This window comes from Canis lupus, chromosome 27 (assembly GCF_048164855.1).
Source record: "Canis lupus baileyi chromosome 27, mCanLup2.hap1, whole genome shotgun sequence".
In the NCBI taxonomy this organism is placed as follows: domain Eukaryota; kingdom Metazoa; phylum Chordata; class Mammalia; order Carnivora; family Canidae; genus Canis; species Canis lupus.
In genome coordinates, this window is record NC_132864.1 from 7015744 (window position 1) to 7030973 (window position 15230).

At 57.4% G+C, this 15230-nt stretch overlaps 1 protein-coding gene across 3 annotated transcripts in view; it reads left to right on the forward strand.

Annotated features, from left to right (window-relative positions):
• Nucleotides 1-2939: 2939 nt before the first annotated feature.
• The window catches only part of GALNT9 (polypeptide N-acetylgalactosaminyltransferase 9), an 80045-nt gene continuing 67754 nt past the window's right edge, over nucleotides 2940-15230 (forward strand). The window contains exon 1 of one of the 3 annotated variants that reach the window (XM_072802029.1): nucleotides 2940-3341. In XM_072802029.1, the coding sequence (XP_072658130.1) occupies nucleotides 3101-3341 (241 nt within the window). In that variant the 5' untranslated portion in view covers nucleotides 2940-3100. Of the gene's footprint in view, nucleotides 3342-8505; nucleotides 8651-15230 lie in introns of those variants that run through there. The other 2 variants (XM_072802028.1, XM_072802030.1) reach the window with 2 other exon arrangements.

The window sequence follows — 15230 nt, forward strand, 5'->3', positions numbered from 1 at the left end:
GTGCACTGCCCCATCATCTGTGCCAACACAGTGTCTCCCCCTCAAGATTTTAACCACTTGACTCCCCCAGGATGCCTTCCCACGTGATACTTGCAACACCAGGCTGGTCCTACACCAACAAAACAGCACTCAGGACCTCACATCTGCTCAGGGTCCAAAGAGCCGGCTATCTATCCGAGGGTCCCCCGGGGGCTGGGGCTTTGTGGTGGTAGAAGGGGTGTGTATGTGCTCTGTGTGTTCCCAAGCACCGATGCCCACAGTGGGGTTGCTTCTCCATCCATGAGCCCTGCCTCCTACCCACAAGTATTGTGGCATGCCTCACAGTGAATATCAGTGTAGTTGAAAATCAAACAAATACCAATTTGCTGAACTATCAGATGTATTCCCTCCCTGCAGAGTACCCTACATTTTCAAAGTGCTTATATCTTGAATGAAATATTTAGCCAAACATTGATGCATATTTGGATATATTGTTTCCTGCTAAATTTCAGGATGCAGTACAATGTACTTACATGAACAAAATAATGTTTTCTCCTGCAAAACCACTTTAACATCAATTTCAATAAACATATAATGAAAAGTGCTTGATTTTTTTCTTGAGTGACAGTAGTTAATAAATCTGATTCTGGAGCCAGATTGTCTGAGCTTGAATCTCAGATCCATGCTTTGCCATCAGTATGAACTTGGGCATGGCATTGGCCCTCTTGGTGACTCAGTTTCCACTTTTATAAAATTAGATGATACCAGCTTTCATGGCAAATGTGGCTACTGTCAGTCTTACTCTGTTAACAGCCATAGAGGACCCACACTGGTATCTGGCTAAATCTTCCCACTGTGTGTGTTAGCTCTTTGTATTTTTATTCTAAAAGCTATCCTTGTAAAATTGGGAAGCATCCTACAACTTGGCATTTTGTAAACAGAAAAATGCAGTATTTCCTAAGAAGGGACATGGGATTGGCTGTTTATCAAAAACAGACCAGTGTTCATCAAACCTGCTGCATTGTAAGACTCTCCTGATGATTAAAAACAGAATTCCCAGGCTCCTCTCAAAACAAGTGATTTACATGGCAAACAGGCCATAAGGCCCAGTGGCTGTCTCCTTCCTGGTGGGGGTCTTCTGACTTTCTTGAGACAAATGTCCCAAGAAAGAAGAGAAAGTTTTGATGAGGACGAGAAATGGGTATTTTAGCCCTCCCCAGAATCCACCAGGGGGCACAAAATGTCCAACCTGGGTAGTCTGGCCTGCTGGAGGTCGTGAAATGTGTGTTAGAGAAGAGAGTGCTGGACCAAGAGCCAGAAGACCCTAATGTCCCCTGACACACAGGTATGAGACACACACACACAGACACAGACTCACACAAATGAGCACACACAGGTACACACAGACACACACAGGTACCCACAGGTACACACAAACACACAGACACACATAGATACACACACAGGTATACACAGACACACAGGTACACACACATGCACACACACGTAGCCAGAACTCCCTGAAGCCCAACATCCTTGTCATATTCATCTCTGTATTGGGGACCCAGCACAAAGTTAGCTCAATAAATGTTCTATCACTTATTTATTCAACAAATATTTACCAAGCACCAATTAAGTGTCAGATACTGTTTCAAGTACCAGGATGCCGCATGAAGCAGACAGGAAGCCCTAACCGGGGTGCTCACCCCACTGTCCGGGGCTGGGGCAGGTTTCCTCTCCTGACCCAGCTGCCTGTCTGTAAATGCCCTCGAGCGGCCCCGGAAGGGGGCGGGGGGCGGGGGGGCGTGGTGGCTAGGGTGGATAACCAGGTTTGCTCTCCCCTGAGGTCTGAGCACCGGATCTGGAGAACCCGAGGCCCAGGGGTCTGAGCCTTTCTGTCCAGTTGGTTGCATGTTTCAGCCTGATGGAGACCCCGGTCCCGCTGAATCCCGGGATCGGTCCACCGGTCCACGAACTCAGCTTCTTCCCCGCCCCCAGCTCCACCGGGGAAAGTAGGGTGGGGGTGGGGGTGCGGGAGGTGGGAGTGGGGGTGGGGTGGGGGAAGGAAGGCCCGGAGTTCGTTCCGTTTGGCCTAAGTAAACGGGGCGACCGCGGAGATGGCTCTGACCCTGTTGTCCGCCCTCCCTTCACAAAGGCACCTCACCCCCGCCCCTCCTCAGGCCCATTCATGCAAACCACACGGCCTCGACCAGGCACTCCCCAAGGCCCCACTTCCCCGGGTCAAGTTTGGGGTTTATTCCAAGCCGAGGGAGGGTCCTGGGAAAGAGGATCCGCGCACCTCCCCTCCGCCCTCCCGCCCCCGCGCCCGCCGCATCCGCGCGGACGTCCTTGGTCTGGGTCTGGGGAGCGCGCGACCCGGCCCCGCCTCGCCCCGCCCCGAGGCCGGCCCGGCTGGGGCCGCGGGAGCTCGCCCGGACCCTGCGCCCCGCGAGCATGGGGCGGGGGTGGGGGGCGGGCGCGGAGGCCCCGCGTGCATGCTGATGAGCTGGGCGGCCGCGTCACTCCGCACCGGCGCCGTGGCTGCTGGGCTGGCAGGAGCCTCCCGGCGGCCGGAGCGCGCGCCCCGCCCGCGCCTCCCCAGCCTCTCCCGCCTGGGGCCCGCCCGCCGCCTCCCGGGACGGGCCGCGCCCCTCTGCGGGGGATGCCGGCTGCCCCCTGCGCGCGCCGCCCCGGGCAGCCCCTGCGCGGGGACCCACCCCGGGCGGCGGCGGCGGCGGCGGCGGCGGCGGCGGCGGGCGCGCAGGGCCGGCGCGGGCGGTGCTGAACGGACAGCTCCCGGGCGCAGGCGGCGGAGCGCGCGTCCTGGGCCCGCGGCCCCCGCCCGGAGCCCCCCGCCCGCAGCGCCCCCGCCCGCCGCCCCAAGCCCCAGGCTGCAGCCCTCGGGGCCCCGCCCGCAACCCCGTGCCCGCAGCGCCCCCCGCGACCCTGCCCCGGCCCCGCCTGCGCCCTCCTCCCATCCCGCCCGCAGCCCCCGCGGCCCGTGGTCGGCGGGGCTGGCTCATGGTCCCCGAAGCGGCGGGCCAGGCGGAGGCTCCTGTGGCCGCTGGGCCCACGGGGATGCCCCGCGGGTGAGGCAGCCCCCCAGCTCCCAGCCGCGTTCATGGCGGTTGCCAGGAAGATCAAAACTTTGCTGACGGTCAACATCCTGGTGTTCGTGGGCATCATCCTCTTCTCCGTGTACTGCCGCCTGCAGGACCGCTCCGAGGGGCTGGTACAGATCGTGCGCAGCGCCGACGGCCGGATGCGCAGCCGGCACACCAGGGTGGGCGCGCTGGTGGACCGCGAAGCCATCCTACAGCGCCTGGACCACCTGGAGGAGGTGGTCTACAACCAGCTGAATGGTGAGCCAGGCGGCGTTCCACTTGGAACAAAGGGGCTGGACAGAAGGGCTGGAGGGAGGACTGTCCCAGGTGCCGGGAACACCGCCCTGTGCTCCAGCCACTGGAACCCTTGCTGACCCCAGGGCCGGATGGCCAACAACAGGGGCTGGGATTGAACTCCTGTGTTACTCCAGGTGGAGACTGGGTAGGAGGCAGATAGGAAAGAGAAGGGTTCCCTTTAGCAGAGTGCTGGGCTGGATGACCACTCATTCATTCATTCTCCAGTGGACATTTGAACCCCTCCCCCATCACCACACATGAAATGTCTCCAACTTATTCCCTGGGAGAACTTGAAAGAACTTCTCAAGAGGTTGTAGGACTCGCTTTAAGAGCTGGCAGCGCCCAGGCCGGAGCGTGAGGGGGTCTTTGGGGGTGCGGGTCTTGGCTTGGGGTCCTATCTCTCCTGGAGGACGTGGAAACTGGGGGGAGGGCAGTGCTGCCCTTCAGAGGTGGCCTATGCTGTGCTCTTTAATGCCGGTAGGGAAAGGGGCCTCCCTGTGACCTCTCAGCCTACCCAGCCTCCTGTCCTAGGGATACTCAGGGCTCCCTCCAGAAAATATTGCTGTGGGATGAGTGTGAAGCCAGGAGCTGGTGACTCCTGGACAGATTGAGTTGGGTGTCCGGGAGGAGCTTGGCAGGTGTTTACCCCACAGATGGACCCTGGGCTGTGGTCCTTGGGAGCCCACAGTCCTGGGAAGCAAGCCCAGTTTCTGGTGGGGGGCTCCTGGCTTCTTCCTTGGAGGTGTAAGCTTCCTGTAAGGGTCGGCATCGGTGTTGCTGAGGGTTGGGGCCAGTGGTGGCTGCTGGGAGGAACGGGTATTTTTCCACTGGGATGCAGCAGATGGAAGGAAGTGCCCGCTGCACCCTGGGTTCTCCCTGTGCTGAGGTACAAGGAGGGAGAAAAGTTTGTGTGTTTACCTCATTAGTAGGTTTTTCCTTCTGTTCTGTGCTATTCTGGTCTCTGCATTGGCAGCCCCAGCAAACTTCCTCAGGAAGCGTGGGTAACTGGCTCTGGGTGGAGGCATCTGGGAGTTGGACTGCATGCTCCATCTCTGTGTAAGGGGGTCTTCTTGGGGCTCCTTCTGGGAGGTAGCAGCAGCTTGAGCCACAGAGGCTTAGGGACACCCTGGATGAGGGCACCGTCCCAGCCTCACCTGCTGTCTCTCCAGCACCTAGAACTCCCAGTTCTCCTCCTGGGGTGGCTTTCATGAGTGAGCTCTGTGGCTTTTCTGACCTCTCCTATTCAGCCAAGGCCACGAAGGGAGAAAAGTTTAGTCCAACTGCCACTTGGCTGGTGTGCTGGTGTGATTCATCTCCTAGAAGCTGTGCCCCGGTAACAGCACATAGTTTTATTGAAGTGTATTTGTCAAGGTGTTATGGCCTGGTTTATGGGGAGAACCGGAGGATTATATAAAATCATTGGCAGCACATCCGGTTGTGTAACATCATGACGGCCAGCTCAGCGCTGAGGGCCGCTCCTCATCTCACCCTTCAAGGTGAGAGGGAACCAGGATTCTTGGTGGAAGGGGAGGCCAGGAGTTCTGGCAGACGTTCCTGACCCTAATAGGACATAATGGAACATTCCAGGAAAGCCAATGTCAGCCCCTTGCCCACCCAACCTTTCCCCTCTCTCCTCCCTTACCCACACCTTTTTCTCCACGTGCATCCCTGTCTATCTCTCTGCCTCCCTCTCTGCCTTGTCCCTTTCTAGTCTCTCTGTTTCTGTCTCTGTCTCTGTGTGTCTCTCTGTCTCTGTCTCTCTGTCTGTGTCTCTCCCTGTGTGTCTGTCTCTGTCTGTCTCCCTCCCTCCCTCCTCCTCCCCATTCCCCTCTGATGAGGGTCTTGCTGTCCATTTCTAGGCTGTGTACCCAGCATGGTGCCCCACCCAGGAGTCACTCAGTATTTGTTCCTGGAAGTGATGAGAGCTGATCTCCCCCTTGTCCAGGGTTGGTCCCTAGGGAGGGACAGCACAGGAGTGGGTTGACATTTGTTCACAAGAAGCCATTTGAAAACAGTGGGTACAGGCTCCTCATGTGGCAGGGTGCACAGGGCAGGAGCACTCCCCAAGACTGGCTGTCCGGCTTAGAAATGATCCCTGGGAGTCTCCCCCGAACATAGAAGGGAGGGAAGACACCCAAATGAAGTAATGTAAATGTACATTTCCTCGGCCTTGGGTTCTTCCTGGAAACGTCTCTCCTTGCTTATAGGAGCTGGGGGGAGGAAAGGGTGTCCAGCAGAGCGGGGCCCAGGAATAGGACGTGTTTCCCGCTCCCTTCCTTCAGCCAGTGCCCTTTGTCTGGAATGTCTGATCGGCTTCGGCAAAGATCTAGTGAATGGTGTGTGTAGATCCAAATTCACAGGACGAGGGAGAAAATATTTAAGGAAATGCGATATAGTCACATCCTGCATGTACATGAGTTTGCTTCTAAATTCAGTGCTCAAAACAATAAAAAAATGTTGACAGCCAGAAATCATCCTTCTGAATATGTTCAGTTGCACATAAAGTACAGCATCTGTGGTTGTGTGTGCGCAGCTGGGTCTCATGGACACGTGTTTGAGAGCCTCTGGCTTGACAAGAAGCACAGGGAGGGAAGCGTCCCCACTGGGCCGCCTGGTCTGAAAGCCCTCTGCCCTCAGCGACACAGCCAGTGCTGGGGACCGGGACCAGATGGGCAGCAAGGACTCTCCCCTGCTCCGTGGCTTCCAGGTTCACTTCTTTCTCAGAATGAACCAAGCTGCTGCAAGGCTCTGTCCCCGTTGGTCACGGGCACTACATGGGTACAGGCAGTCACCTGCTTTTGGGCCTCAGGCCCAGTCAAGGCCCAGCCTCCCCCCACTGCAGAGGAGAAGCTGGCTGCCACCTGGTTGCCCTGCTCCTTCCGGGCCTCTGGACACGTCCCTCTGACCATTAGGGACCACGGTTCTGAACGGCACTGGGCCAGTTATGGTGAGGTTTTGGTTGTGGTTGGCTGGCTGCAGCAGAGGGAGGTACTTTCTAAATTTCAGAGTGTACGCGCATTAACTCGACCCACCCCTGCACAAACCTGTGCAGTCGGACGTCAAAGCGTGGTCTGCTATGCAGACAGCAAAGCCCAGGGACAGCACAGCGTGAGGAGGCTGATGAGCAAGTGAGTGACAGTCTACGTTAAAGACAGCACTTACTTTAGAAATGGCCTGCATTTCTACTGTCGTCCAATGGTTCAGCTAAAGTGGCAGATGGTCCAGGGGGTCCTACAGCATCCCGGGCTTCGAGCAGCCCCTGCCGGCCCAGCAGGCCACGTGCCCTCATCTGGGAGAGAGAGGATTTCGACTCTGCTCTCTCCGGAGCTTCACAAACCCACGTATGACTGGTGCCATTTTTACCATATTTGTGCACGATGCCTGCCCCATTATTTTTCTGTTTCGTTCATGGCTCTAACACCAGAGTCTGAGGCCGTACCATGCATGATGTTAGTGCTCCATAAATATTTGCTGAATGAGTGGATCTTTCCCTAAACAATTCATTACTTTTGCTTAAAATGAATGTATTTAAAAAGACAGCTGCAAATCAGCACCACACCCACAAGCAGGAGGTGACCGGAGTGATGAAGACAAGATGTTAGGTTTAAGTTCTGCTGGGTGGTGCTGTTGCTCCAGGACTCTGAGCCCAAGTGCCATCCACACACCCCCCCCCCCGCCCCCCGCCCCACCCCGCTCCCTGTGATTGAAAAGGGAGACTCCAGAGTGATAGGCACACATCGGGATTGGGTAGCAGGAAACCCTTGGGAAGTCCAGAGACTTTAAAAGGGAATATGTCTCATGGTGGGAGTCGATGTAGTTCAACACTATGTCCTTCTTTCGCCAAAAATCCTGTCTGATGCATACTGTTTGCATCTTAAAAGGATGAGTAAGTCAGCTGGTGAGAGCCTGCAGAAGAGGATGCCTGGGTCGGAGAAGAGTGCCCAAAGAATCCGGGGGCCGCCAGGGTCTGGCTATCTCTGCCACATGCCCCTCGCCCCCACAGTGTGCCTGCCCAACGTGCCCGTCCCTGGGAGCCGGCATGCGGAGAAGGTGCTGCTGTCCCCAGAGAGGTTCTGGGCTTTTCTGTACACAGAAGCAGGTCTGTGGTGGAAATGCTCTGAGATGTTCCACTTGCCAGGGAACGTGTTCCAGCAGAAAACTCCTGTTCCTCGGCGGGTCGGGGCCTCTCCAGGCAGAATTCACCGGTCCACATCCTCCAGAATCCGTGCTATGAGCCACACCATCCCGCATTGCCCATCTCAACTGGCCGCAGCTGGAGAGAAAGTGTGGGTTGTCCACCACATCGTCGAGGGTCTGGCAGGTCTGGCTTCACAAGGGCAGCAGTGCTTACTTGGCTGGCCTTCCGCCCTGTGTCCGCATGACTCCTGCTCTGCGGTTGTTGATTTACCATTGAGAGTGAGAAATGAATGCCCCACTGGAGCTGGGCCTCCTGCGGATGCAGGGCAGGGCTGCGGGCTGCTGCGGTGGAAGGGTCTTTCCCACCCTCCCCGCGGCACTTGAACAGTGCTGGCGGCAGCCTCACGCACTCTGACAAGGTGGAGAGCATTTGGTGTTGCCTTTCCCCACCCTCTTTGCCTGTGCTTCCCCATCTGCCGGCCCCATCCAGTCAGGGGGCTCCTCCTGGACGCAGGGCTGCACTCCGGCAGACCTAGCCCTCGTGTTTGGGAGGAGGCACAAGGACGCTCCACCCCAGGATAAATACCTCTCTGGCTCTCGGGGTGGGAAGTGGACCTCACCTGGCCTGGCTCAGAGAGGAGATCTGTCTGCAAATCTGCAGCCGCACTTCTGAGGATAATTCATGCAGGCGGCGATCCCACCTCGAAGGGGCGGGCTAAGTGATTGCATTTACAATTCAGCTCCGCAATCTGCATATTTCAAAGCCCCTACTTTCTGAAAGGACAGTGTATCCTTCCTTGGCTGGAAACTCGACAAAAACAAGTCTCTGCATGTTTCCATATCCGGTGTCCCATGGAGATGGGATCCACATCTGGGATCCACAGGATGTCCAGGATGGGATCCACATCTGGGATCCACATCGTAGGGCCAGCGTTCTGCTCCCACAAAGTCCAGATACCCTCGGAGGGGAGGCAGCCAGATGCTGACAGAGAGAGGTGACAAGGGTCCGCAGGGGTGAGGATGGCCAAAGTTGAGATGGTCCCTCCACTGCTTGGCACGGTGACCCGCTGTCGTCGGCATGTCTGGTTGCCATTCACAGGAAGGAGAAATTTGTTTCCCAGGTTGTCTGAAAGGTATTTAAGAGCTGCATGATCTCCCTGTGGCCCCACATCACATGTGTGACTACAGCAAAGCAGACTCCGGTCCTCATGCCGATCTGCTGGGAGGTGGTGGCGCAGGTCAGCAGGGTGGCTCTCACACCCACAGGACACTGTGGACCAACCCCTGCTGGATCATCCCATGACGTGTGACATGCATGCTGGGGACCACAGGACACGTGTGGAGGAGGGTGGTGTGATCTGGAATAGAGGCGGGAGGGGGCCCCTGGCCCTCTGCCCCTCCTGCCCTGGCCTTACCTTCTCCTCTTTGAAGGAAGGTAATGTCTCATTTATCCACGTGTTTAGTAAGCACCTGCTATCCTCCTGATGCCAAGTCTGGATCCATAAGCAGTTGTGATGCAGGTGCCCCCCCCCCCCCCCGTGGGGCTCACATCCTAGGAGGGAGGCTGGCAACTATGGTTGGGTGCCAGGAGAAAGCAGAGGGATGGGGAGGGGGGAAGGTGCGGTGCTCGAGACAGTGCACTGGGTGGAATCATGCCCCAAATTCATGTCTACTCAAGCCCTCAGGATGGCCCCGTATGTGGAGACAGGGTCTTCAAAGATGTGCTCCATTCAGGTGAGGTCATGCAGGAGCAGGTGAACCCTAACCCAGGGAGTTGTAGAATGAAGAGGGGAGGCATGGATGCAGAAGACAGAGTCCACGTAGTGGTGGAGGTGGGGATGGGGGGGTACATCCATGCGCAGAGGATCAGGCCACACCAGGAGCTGGGGACATGGAGAGACGGCCCCTCAGGCTTTGCCTGAAGTTCTGGAAATCATGTCATTCTGTCCAGCTGGTTGGCACATCCATGGTTTCACTTGGGTCCTTGCAATTCAGACGAGACCTGCATGGGGGGCAACTCTGCCAAAAGAAGACCAAGGTCTCCCCAGGGACCACAGGGGCTGGACAGTGCAGGTCTTTTAGCCCCCTGCCTATGGCTCCATGTGTGGCCCCCATCAGGGCTTCTCCCCCCAATGCTGTTGACATCTGTGTGGATCATTCCCGCCTGTGCACTATTGGAAGTCGGTAGATGCTGAGCAGCGGCCCCACTTCCACCCTTGGGTGCTGGTTGGCACACCTGCTGTGCTCACGAAATGGCCAGATGTGGCCTCGTCCCCGAGAGCAAGATCGCCCCTGTGGAGACCCTGTTTTCCCCTGAGGCCGTGGCGGCCAGCTGGCTGGGGTCCAGTCTCTCCCTCTCCAGGCTCACCAGCTCTAGGCTTGGCATCCTCACTGAGAAGTGGGGTTGGTGGGGGCTCCAGAATCCGGGGGTCTTGCAAGGCAAGAGGAACCAGCCTGAGCAAAAGGGTCACCCCTGCCCTTGGCACGGTGGTTAAGCCCACGCTGTCTGGGTATAGGACCTGCTGGCCGCAGAGGAGGCACCACCATGGCCCCTCTTGGCTCCGGACTTGTATAGGCAGCTCATCCAGCTGGGCTCTGTAGCCACCTGTGACTTCTCTTCTCGGCTGACTGATATTTTGGATGAATGATACAGGCTTCCTACTTCGTGTGGTGATAAATCACCTATTTAAGAAGCAAAGGTATTTAATTTAAAATGTGCATCGACATGAAGGACACTGTTGAGTGAGGTGATTGAGAGGTCTGCAGGGACACGGATCGCACACAGGGGTGGAGGGAAGACCAGACCTGGGGCCCTGAGCAGCTGACTGTGGGGGCTGGGACAGTGGCCTCCTCTGGGCCACGCACCATGGCTGTAATGGACGGCGGGAGGCTCTCAGTCTGATGATACATAAGTCGTAAACTAGCCATCAGTGTAACTGCAGTGGGAGAGCCTGGGCTTGCCCTTGGGGCCCTAGCATTTGTCAGCTGTGTGGACTTGGGGGCAGCACCATGGGAGCCTCTGTCTCCTCCAGCTTAAAAGGAGGCTTATTGATTCTGGCTTCAGTTGAGATCTTTGATTTTCAAGTGACAGAAGACTCAGTCCTGAGAGACATAACATTGTGCTCATTGGCCCTTGGGCTACAGGCTGTTGGGCATTAGGTGAGGCTTGAACCAGCAGCCTGGCCCTGTCTGTCTCCCCCGTTAGGAGCATCAGCTTTATTTCACCCCTGGAACCTGGGTCGATCGCGTCTAAACCACAGGACGCTGAGAATGGGGGGGGGGAGATGAGTTCCCAGAAGGAATCAAGGAAGTAGACAGGGCTCAGAGTTGATAAATGTCTTCTCCTGGTAGCCTCGCTGGTCCACTGGGCGGGTTCAGTGTCCACTCTCCCTCTCCATACAAAGCGTATCACATGTGGGCGTGCTGGCTGGCAGATGCGAGTGATGTCCTGCCGGGACGCCCCTCAGAGATGCACCTGCCCCTGTGGACCTCATGCTTGCTTGGGCTGGAGCTTCAGGGATGCAGTGACGAAGCAGGCAGAAGGCCCCACCCCTGACCAGCAGCAGGCAAGCCATCACCACGACTGCCCCGGCCAAGTGTGGGCTAGGTCACCTCCTGGGAGATGGTGACAGCGCCCATCTGGGACCTGCCCGAGAGATCTAGGTGGCGCCCAGGGGTCAGCCAAACCTGGTTGTCCTTGCAAGAGCTCCTGCGTAGTATGGACTCGAACATCTTTTCTTGCACCAATTCCATGTCAACTGTGTATCCCCAGGAGACCAAGGTCCTTGTATTGGGGGTTGGACCTGAAAGACTGGGGTGGAGGGGCCAGTGGGCCCTCAGGAGCCCCACCTCCTAGGCTCACCTGCCTGGCCACCCGGTCAGGTCAGGTCTGATGTGCACCTGTCACATGGGCCTTCCCAGAGGGCTCAGGAGCCTCAGTGGTTGGCTTTTCATTCTTTAGTAAATAAGCCAAGAATGATTGTTCCTTAAAATGCCCATCCCAGGGCCTGGCAGTGCACCAGGGAAACAGTGCAATGAGGTGTCAGGCCTGCAGCAGGTCCTTGTGGAGCAGCCCCCGTGGGGCCCTGGTTAGAAGTGGGACTGGGCTGGAGGGCCCAACTGGGCAGGGGCGAGGGGGTACAGGGGATACGGTAGGGGGCGTGGTGGGAGGTGGGGGACGTGGGAGATGTGGAGCATGGGGGATGAGTGCCGGGGTGAAGCCCTGGCTGTGGGGTCCTAGCTGTGGGTGGGCTGTCTTGCCTGGACCAGATGCCTGGGAGGCATGGAGGGGCCGGGGCCACATGTATTAAGGTGTATTAAGAGAGCAAGAGGGAAGAAATCTCAAGGCGAGCTGACTGAAACTGCAGCGCATCTTAGATGTTTGTAACACTTTCCACCTGGTGCAGCACCTCCTGAGCTCACAAAAAGACAGGGCATCTGCAGAAACGTTGGTTCTCTAGGATGGTGGGCTGGGTGGCGGGGTGCATTTGGAGTCGCCTATAGACACCTTCTTTCAGGCCATTAGGGCCTCTTCCACGACGTGGACGAAGGTAGGCCAGGTTCTCAACTACTGTGCAAGGGCGTTAGGGGCTGCAGTGGACGTTGGTCTGAGGTCCCCCACCTGGTGTCGGCCCCCAGAATGATGCACAGGAGGATGGTGTTGACCTGGTCCACTCTGAACGCTTGGGAGTGCTGCTGATACGTAGCAGGCCCCTCAGCACTCGGTGGTCAGCATGTTGGGTGCCACACGTCCACAGCGTGCAGCCTGTGGGAGTCAGTGACCCACAAGGTGGCTCTGCCTGTGGCCCGAGTCTAGCTGAGGCCTTCAATGCATCTGGGGCTGAAGCCCCCGCTGACCACCATCCGTGTTCAACCCTTCAGCAAACACTGAGCACCTGCATGTTCAGGCAGAGCCAGAGCCCCATGGACACAGCAGCAAAGCCATGCGTGGACCCCACCCTTGAGGATCCTGCGTCCCCTGAGGAGGCATGGGAGGCTGAAAGAGAAGCTCATTTAATCTCCTCTTGCTTAAGTTAGCACTTAACTGAGCTGCACAGCACAGCACCCAGGAATTCTGTGGGCCCAGGAGGTCAGAGTCCACTGTTCTCTCTGTGCTGCAGTTGGGTGTCCTCAGGGCTGCTCCTGGTGGAGGCACCAGGGGCAGGATTCCCGGCGTGGAGGCCTCTGCTTCCTGGGCCAGGCCCACCCTCCATCCGCAGGCCAGCAGCCCCGGCCTCCGTCTTCCATGTGAAAGGTCCCTGTGATGCGCCTGCCTGCCCGGTAACCCAGGACCCCCTCCCCAGCTCCCAGTCAGCTGATCCACAGCCTTACCCTCCTCACTGTGTAACTGAACACATTCTCGGGCTCTGGACCTGGAACACGGACATCTTGGGAGCCCGTTATCCTGCTGACCACAGCAGGCAAACTATATGGACACTTGAATACTGACAAACGCTAAGGAGCAAAATAAGGTAGAGAAGGACAGTGTCAGTGGGAGGCCCCGGCATCTTTGCTGGATGCCCAGAGACGGCCTCAGGGAGAGAATGAGGTGTAAGTGAAGACTGAAGTGAGAGTAGGTCACTCAGGGGTGGCGGGAAATGCTCCCAGCCCAGCAGGTGCCAAAGTCCTGGGGCAGCATTGCCCAGTGCATGGGCGGGATGGCTAGAGAGCTGGCTGTGGGGATTGTGCTGGAGACAAATCTGGGAGCCGTGGGAGTCCACTCAGGCTGCCGTTAGCGTCTGCCACAGACCGGGCGACTTACACAACAGATGTTTGTTGTCTCAGGGTTCTGGAGGCTGGAAGCCCAGGGTCAAGGTGCTGGCAGCTCTGGGTTTTGGTGGGAACACTCCTCCAGCTTGCAGATGGCCTTTTCTTTGTGTGCACACATTCTGTCTTCCTCTGCGAGGTCAGTCTTCACACTGTCCTGCCACCAGCTGGCAGGGCGCTGGTGACCCAATAAAGTCAGTTTAGTGGACGGGGTGGGCAGAGAGAAATCAGACCCAGCGAGCTGCTCTGCGGTGACCCAGGAGACGTGGGCCTGGATGGCAGGCGGCACCCCTGGCCTCCACCCGCCCGATGCCAGAGGCACCCACTTTCCCTGCTTGTGACAACCACAGCATCCAATGTCCCCAGGGTCATCCCCTCACCGAGAACGGGCAGGTACAGGTCGGCAGGTACAGGTCGGTGCAGCAGACAGAGCAGGGAGGGTATTTCCGATTGGAGGGAGCACCAGGGCGCGGGTGCATGGGGGGAGGAGTGCATGAGAGGCCGGTTTTGTGGCAGCAGATGGGTGGGAACTCTGAGGTTCTTTTCCAATTCTTCCATTTTCTGAGGAAGGCAGGAAGCGAGGCCACCAGCTGAGAATGGAGGTTCACAGCACCCCCCCTTTCTAAAACCCGGCTATAGCCTGAAATGGAGGTTTAAAAAGCAAGCATGTGTTAGGTTGTGTTCTGGCTTTGGCTCTGATAGGGGGCGTGAGAAAGTGCGTGTCAGGTGAGGGGAACCCCAGGCACCGGGAGGACAGCACCCTTCTGCGTGATGGACGTAGGTGGTCAGTGTTCACTTTGTAGGGGCCAGGTGCGGGGGGGCTTGGGATGGGAGCAGGCCTGGGAGAAGGTCTGCAGGGAGCGGGGTGCAGTTGGATCCACCTTGGCCCCATCCACATAGCTTGGCTCCCTCCTCAACCCCCCAGGTGATTCCATCCTGGTGTTTGCTGGGGGGACAGGTGGGAGGCTGGGGAAACATACAGCAGGCTCTTGGGTGGGGTGCATCTCCTAGGGAACCTTCTCAGGAGGAAGGCTGCTCCCTCCCCAAGCTGGCCTCCTCCCAACTGCCATGTTTCCCAGTGAGACCCCAGGAACGGGCTTGCTCATAGCCCACCCTAGGCTGTCGGGTGCACAGCCGTCCTAGGTGTTTTCCCGCACACCTGGTGGTGACAGCAGTGGATGGAGGTGCCACTTGAGTGCCCGGAGCCCTGCCACGACACCCCTGTGGCAACCTGGGAAGGCGATGGTCCTCCCATCACTGGGCCAAGGCAGGTCAGGCATTGCCAGAGGTGGGATTGGAATCCAGGCATGTCTGGCTCTGGGGTCCCTGCCCTGTGCACCTCCCTGGAGACTGGTGAGAACATTAGCTTAGATCAGCGGCAGGTATTATAGCTCCTGCCTCTTACAGCAAGAAAAGGGACTATTTTTATTTTTAACAGAATAGTTTGGTCAGATCAGCTCTGTGTGTAGCCCCTGTCTGAAACCAGCAAGCTTTGATTTCATTTCTGAGAAACAGGCTGGCGTATGCAGGGACTATTTTCACAGCATTTCGAGCAGATTGTGGAAAATGCCTGTTAATATTCTGGTGCTTGAGCACTTAGCAGTGGACAGGGAAGCAAACCAGCTTATCTTAATTGGTAGGAGGAGAGTGCTGTGGTTAGAATGTGGGCTGCCAGTGGAGGGTGGGCACCACCCCACCTCTTACGGCGAGGTCAGGTTTCTTCTTGCTTGGAGCTTCTTCGCCTGTGAGGTGGGTTCCAGTCACATTGTCTCATGGTGTTGCTGCCAGAATTGAGCAAGGGGAACGTGCAAAGGTCTTGGAGCACTGCCCAGCCTGTGGTCTCCATTCAGTAGGATGAGTGGCTGACATGGCTCAGCCTATTCACCCCCAGTGCATCTATCTTCCCAGCCAACCCCACCTGACCAAGCCCATAGTTCCTTTCCTGAT